The following is a 15,648-nucleotide window of genomic DNA, read 5'->3' as shown; positions in this document are numbered from 1 at the left end:
ACTTCCAATCACGGCCCTATGGGACTCCCAATCACGGCCCTATGGGACTCCCAATCACGGCCCTACGGGACTCCCAATCACGGCCCTGTGGGACTCCCAATCACGGCCCTATGGGACTCCCAATCACGGCCCTATGGGACTCCCAATCACGGCCCTATGGGACTCCCAATCACGGCCCTATGGGACTCCCAATCACGGCCCTATGGGACTCCCAATCACGGCCCTATGGGACTCCCAATCACGGCCCTATGGGACTCCCAATCACGGCCCTATGGGACTCCCAATCACGGCCCTATGGGACTCCCAATCACGGCCCTATGGGACTCCCAATCACGGCCCTATGGGACTCCCAATCACGGCCCTATGGGACTCCCAATCACGGCCCTATGGGACTCCCAATCACGGCCCTATGGGACTACCAATCACGGCCCTATGGGACTCCCAATCACGGCCCTATGGGACTCCCAATCACGGCCCTATGGGACTCCCAATCACGGCCGGACGAGATACAGCCTGGATTCGAACCAGGGTCTGTAGTAGGGTGTCTGCAAATCAAATTGTTTCAACTAATTATTATTAAGTAACTTTTTTTCCACAGCCTTTTTTTTTTTTACTCAACTTTTAGGTCCAAGTGTTACCCGAACAAATAAATAATTAATAAATATTAATAAATATATATATATATATATATATATATATATATTATAATAAATCAAATAAATATATCTCCAAGTTGAGAAAACGTAAGAAAAAAATCAGTAAATTTTAAAAGTGTCTTGTCTCACATATTCATTCAACTATTGTAGCATTTTATCTAAAAAATGACTGGTCACACAAACAGTGGTTTTAACATCCATCTTACATATTTGACACACGTTGACATAAATTATTTTTATTGTGCATGTTTATTTATACAGTCATTAGTATTTAACATGTCCTCACCTGGGATTTGACCTCCACAACTGCTTGGTTCACAGCTATTCCAATCTTCCTGCTAGGCCACTGTACTATTAGTTCTTCCTCTCATCATTCATTTAATTTCTGTCTCTTTGTATTCCCCAGGATCGGGGTGTGAAGGAAGATGAGCTACAGAGCATCCTGAACTACTTGCTGACCATGCATGAGGTAAACACAACTCTCTCTTCTCTCTCTCTCTCTCTCTCTCTCTCTCTCTCTCTCTCTCTCTCTTCTCTCTCTCTCTCTCTCTCTCTCTCTCTCTCTCTCTCTCTCTCTCTCTCTCTTTAAGGGCTTTATTGACATGGGAAACATGTGTTAACATTGCCAAAGTAAGTGAAGTAGATAATAAACAAAAGTGAAATAAACTATAAAAAATGAACAGTAATCATTACACTCACTAAAGTTCCAAAATAATAAAGACATTTAAATGTGATATTATGTCTATATACAGTGTTGTAATAGTCTCTCTCTCTCTCTCTCTCTCTCTCTCTCTCTCTCTCTCTCTCTCTCTCTCTTTCTCTCTCTCTCTCTCTCTCTCTCTCTCTCTCTCTCTCTCCCTCTCTCTCTCTCTCTTTCTCTCTCTTTATATATTCTCCAGGATGACAATATCCATGATGTTCTTCAGTTGTTGGTGGCTCTGATGTCAGAACACCCAGCCTCCATGATCCCAGCCTTCGACCAGAGGAATGGCATACGGTATGTACACACACCACATACACACAGGTAGAGGGACAGCCAAACAGGATATGATACAGGATACAGGAACAGGATATGATACAGGATATGATACAGGAACATAATATGATACAGGAACAGGATATGATACAGGAACAGGATATGATACAGGATACAGGAACAGGATCTGATACAGGAACAAGATATGATACAGGAACAGGATATGATACAGGATACAGGAACAGGATATGATACAGGATACAGGAACAGGATATGATACAGGATACAGGAACAGGATATGATACAGGATACAGGAACAGGATATGATACAGGAACATAATATGATACAGGAACAGGATATGATACAGGAACAGGATATGATACAGGAACAGGATATGATACAGGATACAGGAACAGGATATGATACAGGAACAGGAACATGATATGATACAGGATACAGGAACAGGATCTGATACAGGAACAGGATATGATACAGGAACAGGAACAGGATATGATACAGGAACAGGATATGATACAGGATACAGGAACAGGATATGATACAGGAACATAATATGATACAGGAACAGGATATGATACAGGAACAGGATATGATACAGGAACAGGATATGGAACAGGAACAGGATATGATACAGGATACAGGAACAGGATATGATACAGGAACAGGAACAGGATATGATACAGGATACAGGAACAGGATCTGATACAGGAACAGGATCTGATACAGGAACAGGATATGATACAGGATACAGGAACAGGATATGATACAGGATACAGGAACAGGATATGATACAGGATACAGGAACAGAATATGATACAGGAACAGGATATGATACAGGATACAGGATATGATACAGGAAAATTATATGATACAGGATACAGAAACAGGATATGATACAGGATACAGGATATGATACAGGAACAGGAACAGGATATGATACAGGAACAGGATATGATAAAGGATACAGGATCAGGATATGATACAGGAACAGGATATGATACAGGAACAGGATATGATACAGGAACAGGATATGATACAGGAAAATTATATGATACAGGATACAGAAACAGGATATGATACAGGTACAGGATATGATACAGGATACAGGATATGATACAGGAACAGGATATGATACAGGAACAGGATATGATGCAGGATACAGGAACATGATATGATACAGCATACAGGAACAGGATATGATTCAGGATACAGAAACTGGATATGATACAGGATACGGGAACAGGATATGATACAGGAACAGGATATGATACGGGATACAGAAACAGGATATGATACAGGAACAGGATGTGATACAGGATACAGAATATGACACAGGATATGATATTATACGGGAACAGGATATGATACAGGAACAGCTTATAATACAGAATACAGGAACATGATATGATACAGGATATGATACAGAAACAGGATATGATACAGGATACAGGATATGATACTGTATGGTGTCTGGCTGACTGTATGGTGTCTGGCTGACTGTATGGTGTCTGGCTGACTGTATGGTGTCTGTCTGACTGTATGGTGTCTGGCTGACTGTATGGTGTCTGTCTGACTGTCTGACTGTATGGTGTCTGGCTGACTGTATGGTGTCTGGCTGACTGTATGGTGTCTGGCTGACTGTATGGTGTCTGGCTGACTGTATGGTGTCTGGATGACTGTATGGTGTCTGTCTGACTGTATGGTGTCTGTCTGACTGTATGGTGTCTGGCTGACTGTATGGTGTCTGGCTGACTGTATGGTGTCTGGCTGACTGTCTGACTGTATGGTGTCTGGCTGACTCTATGGTGTCTGGCTGACTGTATGGTGTCTGGCTGACTGTATGGTGTCTGTTTGACTGTCTGACTGTATGGTGTCTGTCTGAGTGTATGGTGTCTGTCTGACTGTATGGTGTCTGGCTGACTGTATGGTGTCTGTCTGACTGTATGGTGTCTGGCTGACTGTATGGTGTCTGGCTGACTGTATGGTGTCTGGCTGATTATCTGACTGTCTGGTGTCTGCCTGACTGTCTGACTGTATGGTGTCTGTCTGACTGTATGGTGTCTGGCTGACTGTATGGTGTCTGGCTGACTGTATGGTGTCTGGCTGACTGTATGGTGTCTGTCTGACTGTATGGTGTCTGGCTGATTATCTGACTGTCTGGTGTCTGCCTGACTGTCTGACTATCTGGTGTCTGGCTGACTGTCTGACTGTATGGTGTCTGGCTGACTGTATGGTGTCTGGCTGACTGTATGGTGTCTGCCTGACTGTCTGACTATCTGGTGTCTGGCTGACTGTATGGTGTCTGGCTGACTGTCTGACTGTATGGTGTCTGGCTGACTGTATGGTGTCTGGCTGACTGTATGGTGTCTGGCTGACTGTATGGTGTATGGCTGACTGTATGGTGTCTGGCTGACTGTCTGACTATCTGGTGTCTGGCTGACTGTATGGTGTCTGGCTGACTGTATGGTGTCTGCCTGACTGTCTGACTATCTGGTGTCTGGCTGACTGTCTGACTGTATGGTGTCTGGCTGACTGTATGGTGTCTGCCTGACTGTCTGACTATCTGGTGTCTGGCTGACTGTCTGACTGTATGGTGTCTGTCTGACTGTATGGTGTCTGGCTGACTGTCTGACTGTATGGTGTCTGGCTGACTGTATGGTGTCTGGCTGACTGTATGGTGTCTGTCTGACTTGACTGTGTTCCAGGGTGATCTGTAAACTCCTAGCCTCTAAGACTGAGAGCATCAGAGTCCAGGCTCTCAAAGTCCTGGGATACTTCCTCAAACACCTCGGACACAAGTGAGTACCTGGATGGGTGGTTGGATGGTTGGATGGATGGGTGGATGGATGGATGGATGGATGGGTAGATGGATGGATGGATGGGTGGATGGATGGGTGGGTGGATGGATGGGTGGGTGGATGGATGGGTGGTTAGGTGTGAGTGTTTGATCGGAGCATAAGCCATTGACAATACCATGTTGGCTCCTACATTAAATAACCTTAAACGTTTAGTGAAGTCAGAATAAGGGCAGTCATGAAGGAGCCCCCATGCGTGTGGGTTGTCTCCTGTCTGCCCAGTCATGAAGGAGCCCCCATGTGTGTGGGTTGTCTCCTGCTGGCCATGTTAAGGACAGTCATGAAGGAGCTCAGCATATAGGCCCAGAGAGTTTGTGTGTTTGTTTTGAGTTAATGTGATCCTGATGGAATAATCGTTGTGACAGAACATGCTTCCTGTGAGGTAAAGCCCTGATCAGGAGCAAAGTATTCTGGGAGGGTTATTCATCAAATCTGACGTCAACGCCTGATAGCGCGATATCACAGCACAGTCCTGTGTGTGTGAGGGGGGAGGGGGGGGGGGGGGGGAGACTACATAGCCAACTAAAACAGGTCACAACTCCTGCAGCTCTGTTGCATGCTGGGTATGTACATAGTCAATGGTAGAACGAGGGGACTCCTATGGTAGATACACCTATATCTCATCTCTTGGCAGTAGTACTGTAGACTACTTTATCACTGACCTCAACCCAGAGTCTCTCAGAGCGTTCACAGTCAGCCCACTGACACCCCTATCAGACCACAGCAAAATCACAGTCTACCTGAACAGAGCAATACTCAATCATGAGGCATCAAAGCCAAAGGAACTGAGTAACATTAAGAAATGCTATAGATGGAAGGAATGCAGTTTGGAAACCTACCAAAAAACAATTAGGCAACAACAAATTCAATCCCTTTTAGACAATTTCCTGGTTAAAACGTTCTACTGTAATAGTGAAGGTGTAAACTTGGCAGTAGAAAATCTTAACAGTATATTTGACCTCTCAGCTTCCCTATTAAATCTAAAAATCTCAAATAGAAAACCGAAAAAATTAACAATAATGACAAATGGTTTGATGAAGAATGCAAAAATCTAAGAAAGAAATTGAGAAACCTGTCCAACCAAAAACATAGAGACCCGGAAAACCTGAGTCTACGCCATCACTATGGTGAATCACTAAAACAATACAGAAATACACTACGGAAAAAGAAGGAACAGCATGTCAGAAATCAGCTCAATGCAATTGAAGAATCCATAGACTCTAACCACTTCTGGGAAAATTGGAAAACACTAAACAAACAACAACACGAATAATTATCTATCCAAAATGGAGATGTATGGGTAAACCACTTCTCCAATCTTTTTGGCTCTATAACAAAGAATTAAGAGCAAAAACATATACATGATCAAATACAAATCTTAGAATCAACTATTAAAGACGACCAGAACCCACTGGATTCTCTGATTACCTTGAATGTTTATTTATTTTCCCTTTTGTACATTAACTATTTGCACATCGTTACGACACTGTATACATGTATATAATATGACATTTGTAATGTCTTTATTCTTTTGGAACTTCTGTGAGTGTAATGTTTACTATTAATTTTTATTGTTTATTTCACTTTTGTTTATTATCTACTTCACTTGCTTTGGCAATGTTAACATATGTTTCCCATGCCAATAAAGCCCTTGAATTGAATTGGATAGGTCACCTAACATTCTCATTGACTAGTGAGGCTGGCTGGCTGGCTGGCTGGCTGGCTGGCTGGCTGGCTGGCTGGCTGGCTGGCTGGCTGGCTGGCTGGCTAGATAGATAGATAGGTCACCTAACATTCTCATTGACTAGTGGCTCAAGTGTCAGTTGAGAGTCATCCACATTCCATTCATTAATTCATCCAATCCAACTCTCTCTCTGTCACCCACTATATGCTGATGTAATGATATGCTGTCACAGTCTGAATGAGGAGGTGAGGAGAGGAGGGGAGAGGAGAGGAGAGGAGAGGAGGGGAGAGGGGAGGAGAGGGGAGGAGATGGGAGAGGAGAGGAGGGGAGGGGAGAGGAGAGGAGATGGGAGGAGAGGAGAGGAGAGGAGAGGAGAGGAGAGGAGAGGAGAGGAGAGGTGAGGTGAGGTGAGGAGGAGAGAGGAGAGGAGGAGATGGGAGAGGAGATCTCTGCTGGATGATCTGGTGTTTTGGAGTGTACGGTAGTTGTCATGGTGACGTACTGTTGGCTGGGACAGTTGGTTGTTCTCATTTATCGCGCCCTTCATCCCCCGGTGGCCATGGTGACTGACAGCACCTCTAGCTGTCTCCTTTCTTGGCCAGGCGGTGAAAAGGCCTCTGACAGAGACAGACTGTATGTGGTATGTGTGTGTGTGTTGAGGATCTGATGAGTTCATCATTTCGCTATTATTTGTTACTCACTGTGACATTTGTTTTGTGTGTGTGCGCGTGTGCGTGTGTGCGTGTGTGTGTGTGTGTGTGTGTGCGCGTGTGTGTGTGTGTGCGCAGGAGGAAAGTGGAGATCATGCACACACACAGCCTGTTCACCCTGCTGGGAGAGAGGCTGATGATCCACACCAACACCGTCAGCGTCACAACCTACAACACACTCTACGAGGTAGGTAACACGCTCTACGAGGTAGGTAACACGCTCTACGAGGTAGGTAACACGCTCTACGAGGTAGGTAACACACTACGAGGTAGGGTACACTCTACGAGGTAGGTAACACGCTCTACGAGGTAGGTAACACGCTCTACGAGGTAGGTAACACGCTCTACGAGGTAGGTAACACACTACGAGGTAGGGTACACACTACGAGGTAGGGTACACACTACGAGGTAGGGTACACACACTACGAGGTAGGGAACACGCTCTACGAGGTAGAGAACACGCTCTACGAGGTAGAGAACACACTCTACAAGGTAGGTAACACACTACACGAGGTAGGTAACACACTCACTCACTCACTCACTCACACTGCACTGTATGTCATCACAGTAACTTCTCATGTACCTCTATATTAACTTTTCCTGTAGTATCTGAAAACGATGTGTCTTGTGCTGGTGAAGTTTGATTGACACATGTCATGTTTGATTGACACCTGTCACTCTCCGCCACTGTAGATTCTGACAGAACAGGTGTGTACCCAGGTAGTCCACAAGCCCCACCCAGAACCTGACTCCACCGTCAAGATACAGAACCCCAGTAAGTCCACTCTTCTCCACCTTCTCTCCCACTATACGTCTGTCTGTCTGCCTGCCTGTCTGTCTGTCTGTCTGTCTGTCTGTCTGTCTGTCTGTCTGTCTGTCTGTCTGTCTGTCTGTCTGTCTGTCTGTCTGTGTTCTTTCTTTCTTTCTTTCATCATCAACTAGTCTAGTCTACTGATCCATGTCCTTCATCATCAACTAGTCTAGTCTACTGATCCAAGTTCTTCATCATCAACTAGTTTAGTCTAGTCTACTGATCCATATTTTCTGCTGTGTAACATCAGGATGATCAAATTAAGATACACTATCTGTTTCTCTGTGCTATTAGTCTGAAGGTGGTAACAACTTCTCCCTCGTCTCTTCTCCCTCTTCTCCTTCTCCCCCCTCCTCTCCTCTCTCTCCCTCCTACCCCGTCTCCTCTCCCTCCTCTGCTCTCCCCCCTCCCTCCTGCCTCCTCTCCTCGCTCTCCCTCCTCTCCCCCTCCTCCATCCTCTCATCTTCCTCCCTCTCCTCTCTCTCCCTCCTCTTCCTCTCCCTCCCCCTCCCTCCTCTCCTCTCTATCTCCCTCCTCTCCCTCTTCTCCTCTCTCTCTCCCTCCTCCCTCTCCTCTCTCTCTCTCCCCCCTCCCTACTCTCTCTCCCCCCTCCCTACTCTCTCTGCTTCCCTGTCTCCTCTCCCTCCTCTCCTCTCTCTCCCTCCCTGTCTCCTCTCCCTCCTCTCCTCTCTCTCCCTCCTCTCCTCTCCTCTCCTCTCCTCTCCTCTCCTCCCCTCTCCCCCCCTCCTCCCTCTCTTTCAGTGATTTTGAAGGTGGTAGCGACCTTGTTGAAGAGCTGTAGTCCTGAACTGATGGAGGTCAAGACACTGTTCCTGTCTGACATGATCAAACTGTTCAGCAGCAGCCGAGAGAACAGACGGTGAGGACACACACACACACACTCACACACACTCACACACACACACACACACACCACACACACACACACACACACACACACACGCACACGCACACGCACACGCACACACAGACACGCACAGGAAAGAACACACACACCCTATGAATAGTTGAGATGTTAACTTGTCCATCTCTAGGTTGTCAGTCTGGGTTACATCAACCCTAACAGCATTATAGATCAGTATGAATATTATTGATGATATATTGTCTGTCTCTAGGTGTCTGTTGCAGTGTTCAGTGTGGCAGGACTGGATGTTCAGTCTGGGTTACATCAACCCCAAGAGCCCAGAGGAACAGAAGATAGCAGAGATGGTCTATAACATCTTCAGGATCCTGCTCTACCACGCCATCAAGTATGAGTGGGGGGGGTGGAGGGTCTGGGTGGATACGTTGTCCATCGCTCACTCCAAGGTAAACACACACTGTGTAGGAGTTGGTGTGTGTGTGTGTGTGTGTGTGGGGGGGGGTGGATTTAATTGGACACGTCCCACAGGAAGCAGTATTTAAATTGAATTTTAAACTCTTTTCTACCTTCCCCCCCCAGAACTACCCTACTCCTTGACCTCTTTCTCCCCTCTAGATGACATCCTGTAACTAGTGAGGTCTGAACGCCCAACTACCTGCCCACTAGACTCCATCTCCTCCTCCATCCCCTCCTCCCTCCTCCATCCCCTCCTCCCTTCTCCATCCCCTCATCCATCCCCTCCTCCCTCCTCCATCCCCTCCTCCCTTCTCCATCCCTCCTCCCTATTCCTCACTTCCCTCATTTCCTCCCTGACCACTGGCTGCATTCCCTCTGACTTCAAGATGTCCCGAGTCGCTCCCCTCCTCAAGAAACCGACTCTCAACCCCTCTGACTTCAAGATGTCCCGAGTCGCTCCCCTCCTCAAGAAACCGACTCTCAACCCCTCTGACTTCAAGATGTCCCGAGTCGCTCCCCTCCTCAAGAAACCGACTCTCAACACCTCTGACTTCAAGATGTCCCGAGTCGCTCCCCTCCTCAAGAAACCGACTCTCAACACCTCTGACTTCAAGATGTCCCGAGTCGCTCCCCTCCTCAAGAAACCGACTCTCAACACCTCTGACTTCAAGATGTCCCGAGTCGCTCCCCTCCTCAAGAAACCGACTCTCAACCCCTCTGACTTCAAGATGTCCCGAGTCGCTCCCCTCCTCAAGAAACCGACTCTCAACACCTCTGACTTCAAGATGTCCCGAGTCGCTCCCCTCCTCAAGAAACCGACTCTCAACACCTCTGACTTCAAGATGTCCCGAGTCGCTCCCCTCCTCAAGAAACCGACTCTCAACACCTCTGACTTCAAGATGTCCCGAGTCGCTCCCCTCCTCAAGAAACCGACTCTCAACACCTCTGACTTCAAGATGTCCCGAGTCGCTCCCCTCCTCAAGAAACCGACTCTCAACACCTCTGACTTCAAGATGTCCCGAGTCGCTCCCCTCCTCAAGAAACCGACTCTCAACACCTCTGACTTCAAGATGTCCCGAGTCGCTCCCCTCCTCAAGAAACCGACTCTCAACACCTCTGACTTCAAGATGTCCCGAGTCGCTCCCCTCCTCAAGAAACCGACGCTCAACCCCTCTGACTTCAAAAATGACATCCCTTCTTTGTTTTCTTTCCAGAACACTTCCAGAACACGACTCTCTTGTTTCTCTCTCAGAATGATCTTCTTGACCCTAATCAGTCAGGCTTCAAGACGAGTCACTGAACCGAGATCTCTGCTATCCTCTGTGTAACAAGCTGACTCTTTTCTCATCCTCCTAGATCCTATCCGTTGCCTTTGACACCGCGAACCGTCAGATCCTATCCGCTGCTTTCGTCAGATCCTCCTCTCCACCCTCTCAGGCCTGGGTGTCTCATGCTCTATCAGATCCTCCTCTCCACCCTCTCAGGGCTGGGCGTCTCAGGTTATATCAGATCCTCCTCTCCACCCTCTCAGGGCTGGGTGTCTCATGCTCTATCAGATCCTCCTCTCCACCCTCTCAGGGCTGGGTGTCTCATGCTCTATCAGATCCTCCTGTCCACCCTCTCAGGGCTGAGCGTCTCAGGTTCTATCAGATCCTCCTGTCCACCCTCTCAGGGCTGGGCGTCTCAGGTTCTATCAGATCCTCCTGTCCACCCTCTCAGGGCTGGGCGTCTCAGGCTCCACCCTCTCAGGGCTGGGCGTCTCAGGCTCCACCCTCTCAGGGCTGGGCGTCTCAGGCTCCACCCTCTCAGGGCTGAGTGTCTCATGCTCTATCAGATCCTCCTCTCCACCCTCTCAGGGCTGGGTGTCTCATGCTCTATCAGATCCTCCTTTCCACTCGCTCAGGGCTGGGTGTCTCAGGCTCTATCAGATCCTCCTCTCCACCCTCTCAGGGCTGGACATCTCAGGCTCCACCCTCTCAGGGCTGGGTGTCTCATGCTCTATCAGATCCTCCTCTCCACCCTCTCAGGGCTGGGTGTCTCATGCTCTATCAGATCCTCCTCTCCACTCTCTCAGGGCTGGGCGTCTCAGGTTCTATCAGATCCTCCTCTCCACCCTCTCAGGGCTGGGTGTCTCATGCTCTATCAGATCCTCCTCTCCACCCTCTCAGGGCTGGGTGTCTCATGCTCTATCAGATCCTCCTCTCCACCCTCTCAGGGCTAGGTGTCTCAGGCTCTATCAGATCCTCCTCTCCACCCTCTCAGGGCTGGGCGTCTCAGGTTCTATCAGATTCTCCTCTCCACCCTCTCAGGGCTGGGTGTCTCATGCTCTATCAGATCCTCCTCTCCACCCTCTCAGGCCTGGGTGTCTCATGCTCTATCAGATCCTCCTGTCCACCCTCTCAGGGTTGGGTGTCTCAGACTCTCAGATCCTCCTCTCCACCCTCTCAGGGCTGGGTGTCTCATGCTCTATCAGGTCCTTCTCTCCACCCTCTCAGGCCTGGGTGTCTCATGCTCTATCAGATCCTCCTCTCCACCCTCTCAGGGCTGGGCGTCTCAGGTTATATCAGATCCTCCTCTCCACCCTCTCAGGGCTGGGTGTCTCATGCTCTATCAGATCCTCCTCTCCACCCTCTCAGGGCTGGGTGTCTCATGCTCTATCAGATCCTCCTGTCCACCCTCTCAGGGCTGAGCGTCTCAGGTTCTATCAGATCCTCCTGTCCACCCTCTCAGGGCTGGGCGTCTCAGGTTCTATCAGATCCTCCTGTCCACCCTCTCAGGGCTGGGCGTCTCAGGCTCCACCCTCTCAGGGCTGGGCGTCTCAGGCTCCACCCTCTCAGGGCTGGGCGTCTCAGGCTCCACCCTCTCAGGGCTGAGTGTCTCATGCTCTATCAGATCCTCCTCTCCACCCTCTCAGGGCTGGGTGTCTCATGCTCTATCAGATCCTCCTTTCCACTCGCTCAGGGCTGGGTGTCTCAGGCTCTATCAGATCCTCCTCTCCACCCTCTCAGGGCTGGACATCTCAGGCTCCACCCTCTCAGGGCTGGGTGTCTCATGCTCTATCAGATCCTCCTCTCCACCCTCTCAGGGCTGGGTGTCTCATGCTCTATCAGATCCTCCTCTCCACTCTCTCAGGGCTGGGCGTCTCAGGTTCTATCAGATCCTCCTCTCCACCCTCTCAGGGCTGGGTGTCTCATGCTCTATCAGATCCTCCTCTCCACCCTCTCAGGGCTGGGTGTCTCATGCTCTATCAGATCCTCCTCTCCACCCTCTCAGGGCTAGGTGTCTCAGGCTCTATCAGATCCTCCTCTCCACCCTCTCAGGGCTGGGCGTCTCAGGTTCTATCAGATTCTCCTCTCCACCCTCTCAGGGCTGGGTGTCTCATGCTCTATCAGATCCTCCTCTCCACCCTCTCAGGCCTGGGTGTCTCATGCTCTATCAGATCCTCCTGTCCACCCTCTCAGGGTTGGGTGTCTCAGACTCTCAGATCCTCCTCTCCACCCTCTCAGGGCTGGGTGTCTCATGCTCTATCAGGTCCTTCTCTCCACCCTCTCAGGCCTGGGTGTCTCATGCTCTATCAGATCCGCCTCTCCACCCTCTCAGGCCTGGGTGTCTCAGGCTCTATCAGATCCTCCTCTCCACCCTCTCAGGGCTGGGCGTCTCAGGTTATATCAGATCCTCCTCTCCACCCTCTCAGGGCTGGGTGTCTCAGGCTCTATCAGATCCTCCTCTCCACCCTCTCAGGGCTGGACATCTCAGGCTCCACCCTCTCAGGGCTGGGTGTCTCATGCTCTATCAGATCCTCCTCTCCACCCTCTCAGGGCTGGGTGTCTCATGCTCTATCAGATCCTCCTCTCCACTCTCTCAGGGCTGGGCGTCTCAGGTTCTATCAGATCCTCCTCTCCACCCTCTCAGGGCTGGGTGTCTCATGCTCTATCAGATCCTCCTCTCCACCCTCTCAGGGCTGGGTGTCTCATGCTCTATCAGATCCTCCTCTCCACCCTCTCAGGGCTAGGTGTCTCAGGCTCTATCAGATCCCCCTCTCCACCCTCTCAGGGCTGGGTGTCTCAGGCTCTATCAGATCCTCCTCTCCACCCTCTCAGGGCTGGGCGTCTCAGGTTCTATCAGATTCTCCTCTCCACCCTCTCAGGGCTGGGTGTCTCATGCTCTATCAGATCCTCCTCTCCACCCTCTCAGGCCTGGGTGTCTCATGCTCTATCAGATCCTCCTGTCCACCCTCTCAGGGTTGGGTGTCTCAGACTCTCAGATCCTCCTCTCCACCCTCTCAGGGCTGGGTGTCTCATGCTCTATCAGGTCCTTCTCTCCACCCTCTCAGGCCTGGGTGTCTCATGCTCTATCAGATCCTCCTCTCCACCCTCTCAGGGCTGGGTGTCTCAGGCTCTATCAGATCCGCCTCTCCACCCTCTCAGGCCTGGGTGTCTCAGGCTCTATCAGATCCTCATCTCCACCCTCTCAGGGCTGGGCGTCTCAGGTTATATCAGATCCTCCTCTCCACCCTCTCAGGGCTGGGTGTCTCAGGCTCTATCAGATCCTCCTCTCCACCCTGTCAGGGCTGGGAGACACAGGCTCTATCAGATCCTCCTCTCCACCCTCTCAGGCCTGGGTGTCTCATGCTCTATCAGATCCTCCTCTCCACTCTCTCAGGGCTGGGCGTCTCAGGTTCTATCAGATCCTCCTCTCCACCCTCTCAGGGCTGGGTGTCTCATGCTCTATCAGATCCTCCTCTCCACCCTCTCAGGGCTGGGTGTCTCATGCTCTATCAGATCCTCCTCTCCACCCTCTCAGGGCTAGGTGTCTCAGGCTCTATCAGATCCCCCTCTCCACCCTCTCAGGGCTGGGTGTCTCAGGCTCTATCAGATCCTCCTCTCCACCCTCTCAGGGCTGGGCGTCTCAGGTTCTATCAGATTCTCCTCTCCACCCTCTCAGGGCTGGGTGTCTCATGCTCTATCAGATCCTCCTCTCCACCCTCTCAGGCCTGGGTGTCTCATGCTCTATCAGATCCTCCTGTCCACCCTCTCAGGGTTGGGTGTCTCAGACTCTCAGATCCTCCTCTCCACCCTCTCAGGGCTGGGTGTCTCATGCTCTATCAGGTCCTTCTCTCCACCCTCTCAGGCCTGGGTGTCTCATGCTCTATCAGATCCTCCTCTCCACCCTCTCAGGGCTGGGTGTCTCAGGCTCTATCAGATCCGCCTCTCCACCCTCTCAGGCCTGGGTGTCTCAGGCTCTATCAGATCCTCCTCTCCACCCTCTCAGGGCTGGGCGTCTCAGGTTATATCAGATCCTCCTCTCCACCCTCTCAGGGCTGGGTGTCTCAGGCTCTATCAGATCCTCCTCTCCACCCTGTCAGGGCTGGGAGACACAGGCTCTATCAGATCCTCCTCTCCACCCTCTCAGGCCTGGGTGTCTCATGCTCTATCAGATCCTCCTCTCCACCCTCTCAGTGCTGGGCATCTCAGGCTCTATCAGATCCTCCTCTCCACCCTCTCAGGGCTGGGTGTCTCATGCTCTATCAGATCCTCCTGTCCACCCTCTCAGGCCTGGGTGTCTCAGGCTCTATCAGATCCTCCTCTCCACCCTCTCAGGCCTGGGTGTCTCAGGCTCTATCAGATCCTCCTGTCCACCCTTTCAGGCCTGGGTGTCTCAGGCTCTATCAGATCCTCCTCTCCACCCTCTCAGGGCTGGGTGTCTCATGCTCTATCAGATCCTCCTGTCCACCCTCTCAGGCCTGGGTGTCTCAGTCTCAATCAGATCCTCCTCTCCACCCTCTCAGGTCTGGGAGACTCATGCTCTATCAGATCCTCCTGTCCACCCTCTCAGGGTTTGGCGTCTCAGGTTCTATCAGATCCTCCTCTCCACCCTCTCAGGGCTGGGCGTCTCAGGCTCTATCAGATCCTCCTCTCCACCCTCTCAGGGCTGGGCGTCTCAGGCTCTATCAGATCCTCCTCTCCACCCTGTCAGGGCTGGGAGACACAGGCTCTATCAGATCCTCCTCTCCACCCTCTCAGGGCTGGGCGTCTCAGGCTCCACCCTCTCAGGGCTGGACGTCTCAGTCTCTATCAGATCCTCCTGTCCACCCTCTCAGGGCTGGGTGTCTGAGTGTTTTTAAACTTAGATTTTTTTTCTCTCCAAAACTTTGAGTTTTTTCCATTTTAAATGATTCTACAAAATTATTGTAACCAATAGAATGTTATGTTCTGTATATGGGGGCGGGGCGGGGGGGGGGGGGACACAGCCAATCAGCTCTGAACATGACTAGTAATGAATGGTCAGTCGATCGATAAAATCATAGTATATTTTAGTTAATGCGTTCCATCTTTCATTCAGAATCTATGGAAACGTATGAGAATAGAAAGGTTCAGAACTTTTTTTGTGAAAAAAATATATATATATTTGGCAAGTAGAAGTCTGGAAAAGTTTTAGAGACACGATGGGAGGGGTTGAGGATAACTGAAGGGTAGGATGAGAAAATAAAGAGATAACTCATGTAAAAGGCATCGCATGTATAAACTGTGAATAGAAGCCTATGTATTTTTTGATTGTTAGTTTACTCCAATTAGTGGAGGTGAGGTAGAGTTAGAAA

At 50.0% G+C, this 15,648-nt stretch overlaps 1 protein-coding gene across 1 annotated transcript in view; it reads left to right on the top strand.

Annotated features, from left to right (window-relative positions):
* LOC110534825 (neurobeachin) overlaps positions 1-15,648 on the top strand; it is a 315,108-nt gene that overhangs the window by 155,501 nt on the left and 143,959 nt on the right. Inside the window, exons 17-23 of the mRNA XM_090188780.1 lie at positions 1,063-1,125; positions 1,556-1,653; positions 4,357-4,449; positions 6,979-7,087; positions 7,594-7,675; positions 8,474-8,591; positions 8,848-9,040. Coding sequence (XP_090044906.1) covers positions 1,063-1,125; positions 1,556-1,653; positions 4,357-4,449; positions 6,979-7,087; positions 7,594-7,675; positions 8,474-8,591; positions 8,848-9,040 — 756 coding nt within the window. The remainder of the gene's footprint in view (positions 1-1,062; positions 1,126-1,555; positions 1,654-4,356; positions 4,450-6,978; positions 7,088-7,593; positions 7,676-8,473; positions 8,592-8,847; positions 9,041-15,648) is intronic.

The sequence above is a fragment of the Oncorhynchus mykiss genome, chromosome 10, assembly GCF_057628025.1.
Source record: "Oncorhynchus mykiss isolate SJ-2025 chromosome 10, ASM5762802v1, whole genome shotgun sequence".
Classification (NCBI taxonomy): Eukaryota; Metazoa; Chordata; class Actinopteri; order Salmoniformes; family Salmonidae; genus Oncorhynchus; species Oncorhynchus mykiss.
The sequence above is the reverse complement of the archived record's forward strand: the minus strand, read 5'-3'. Positions and strand labels throughout refer to the sequence as shown.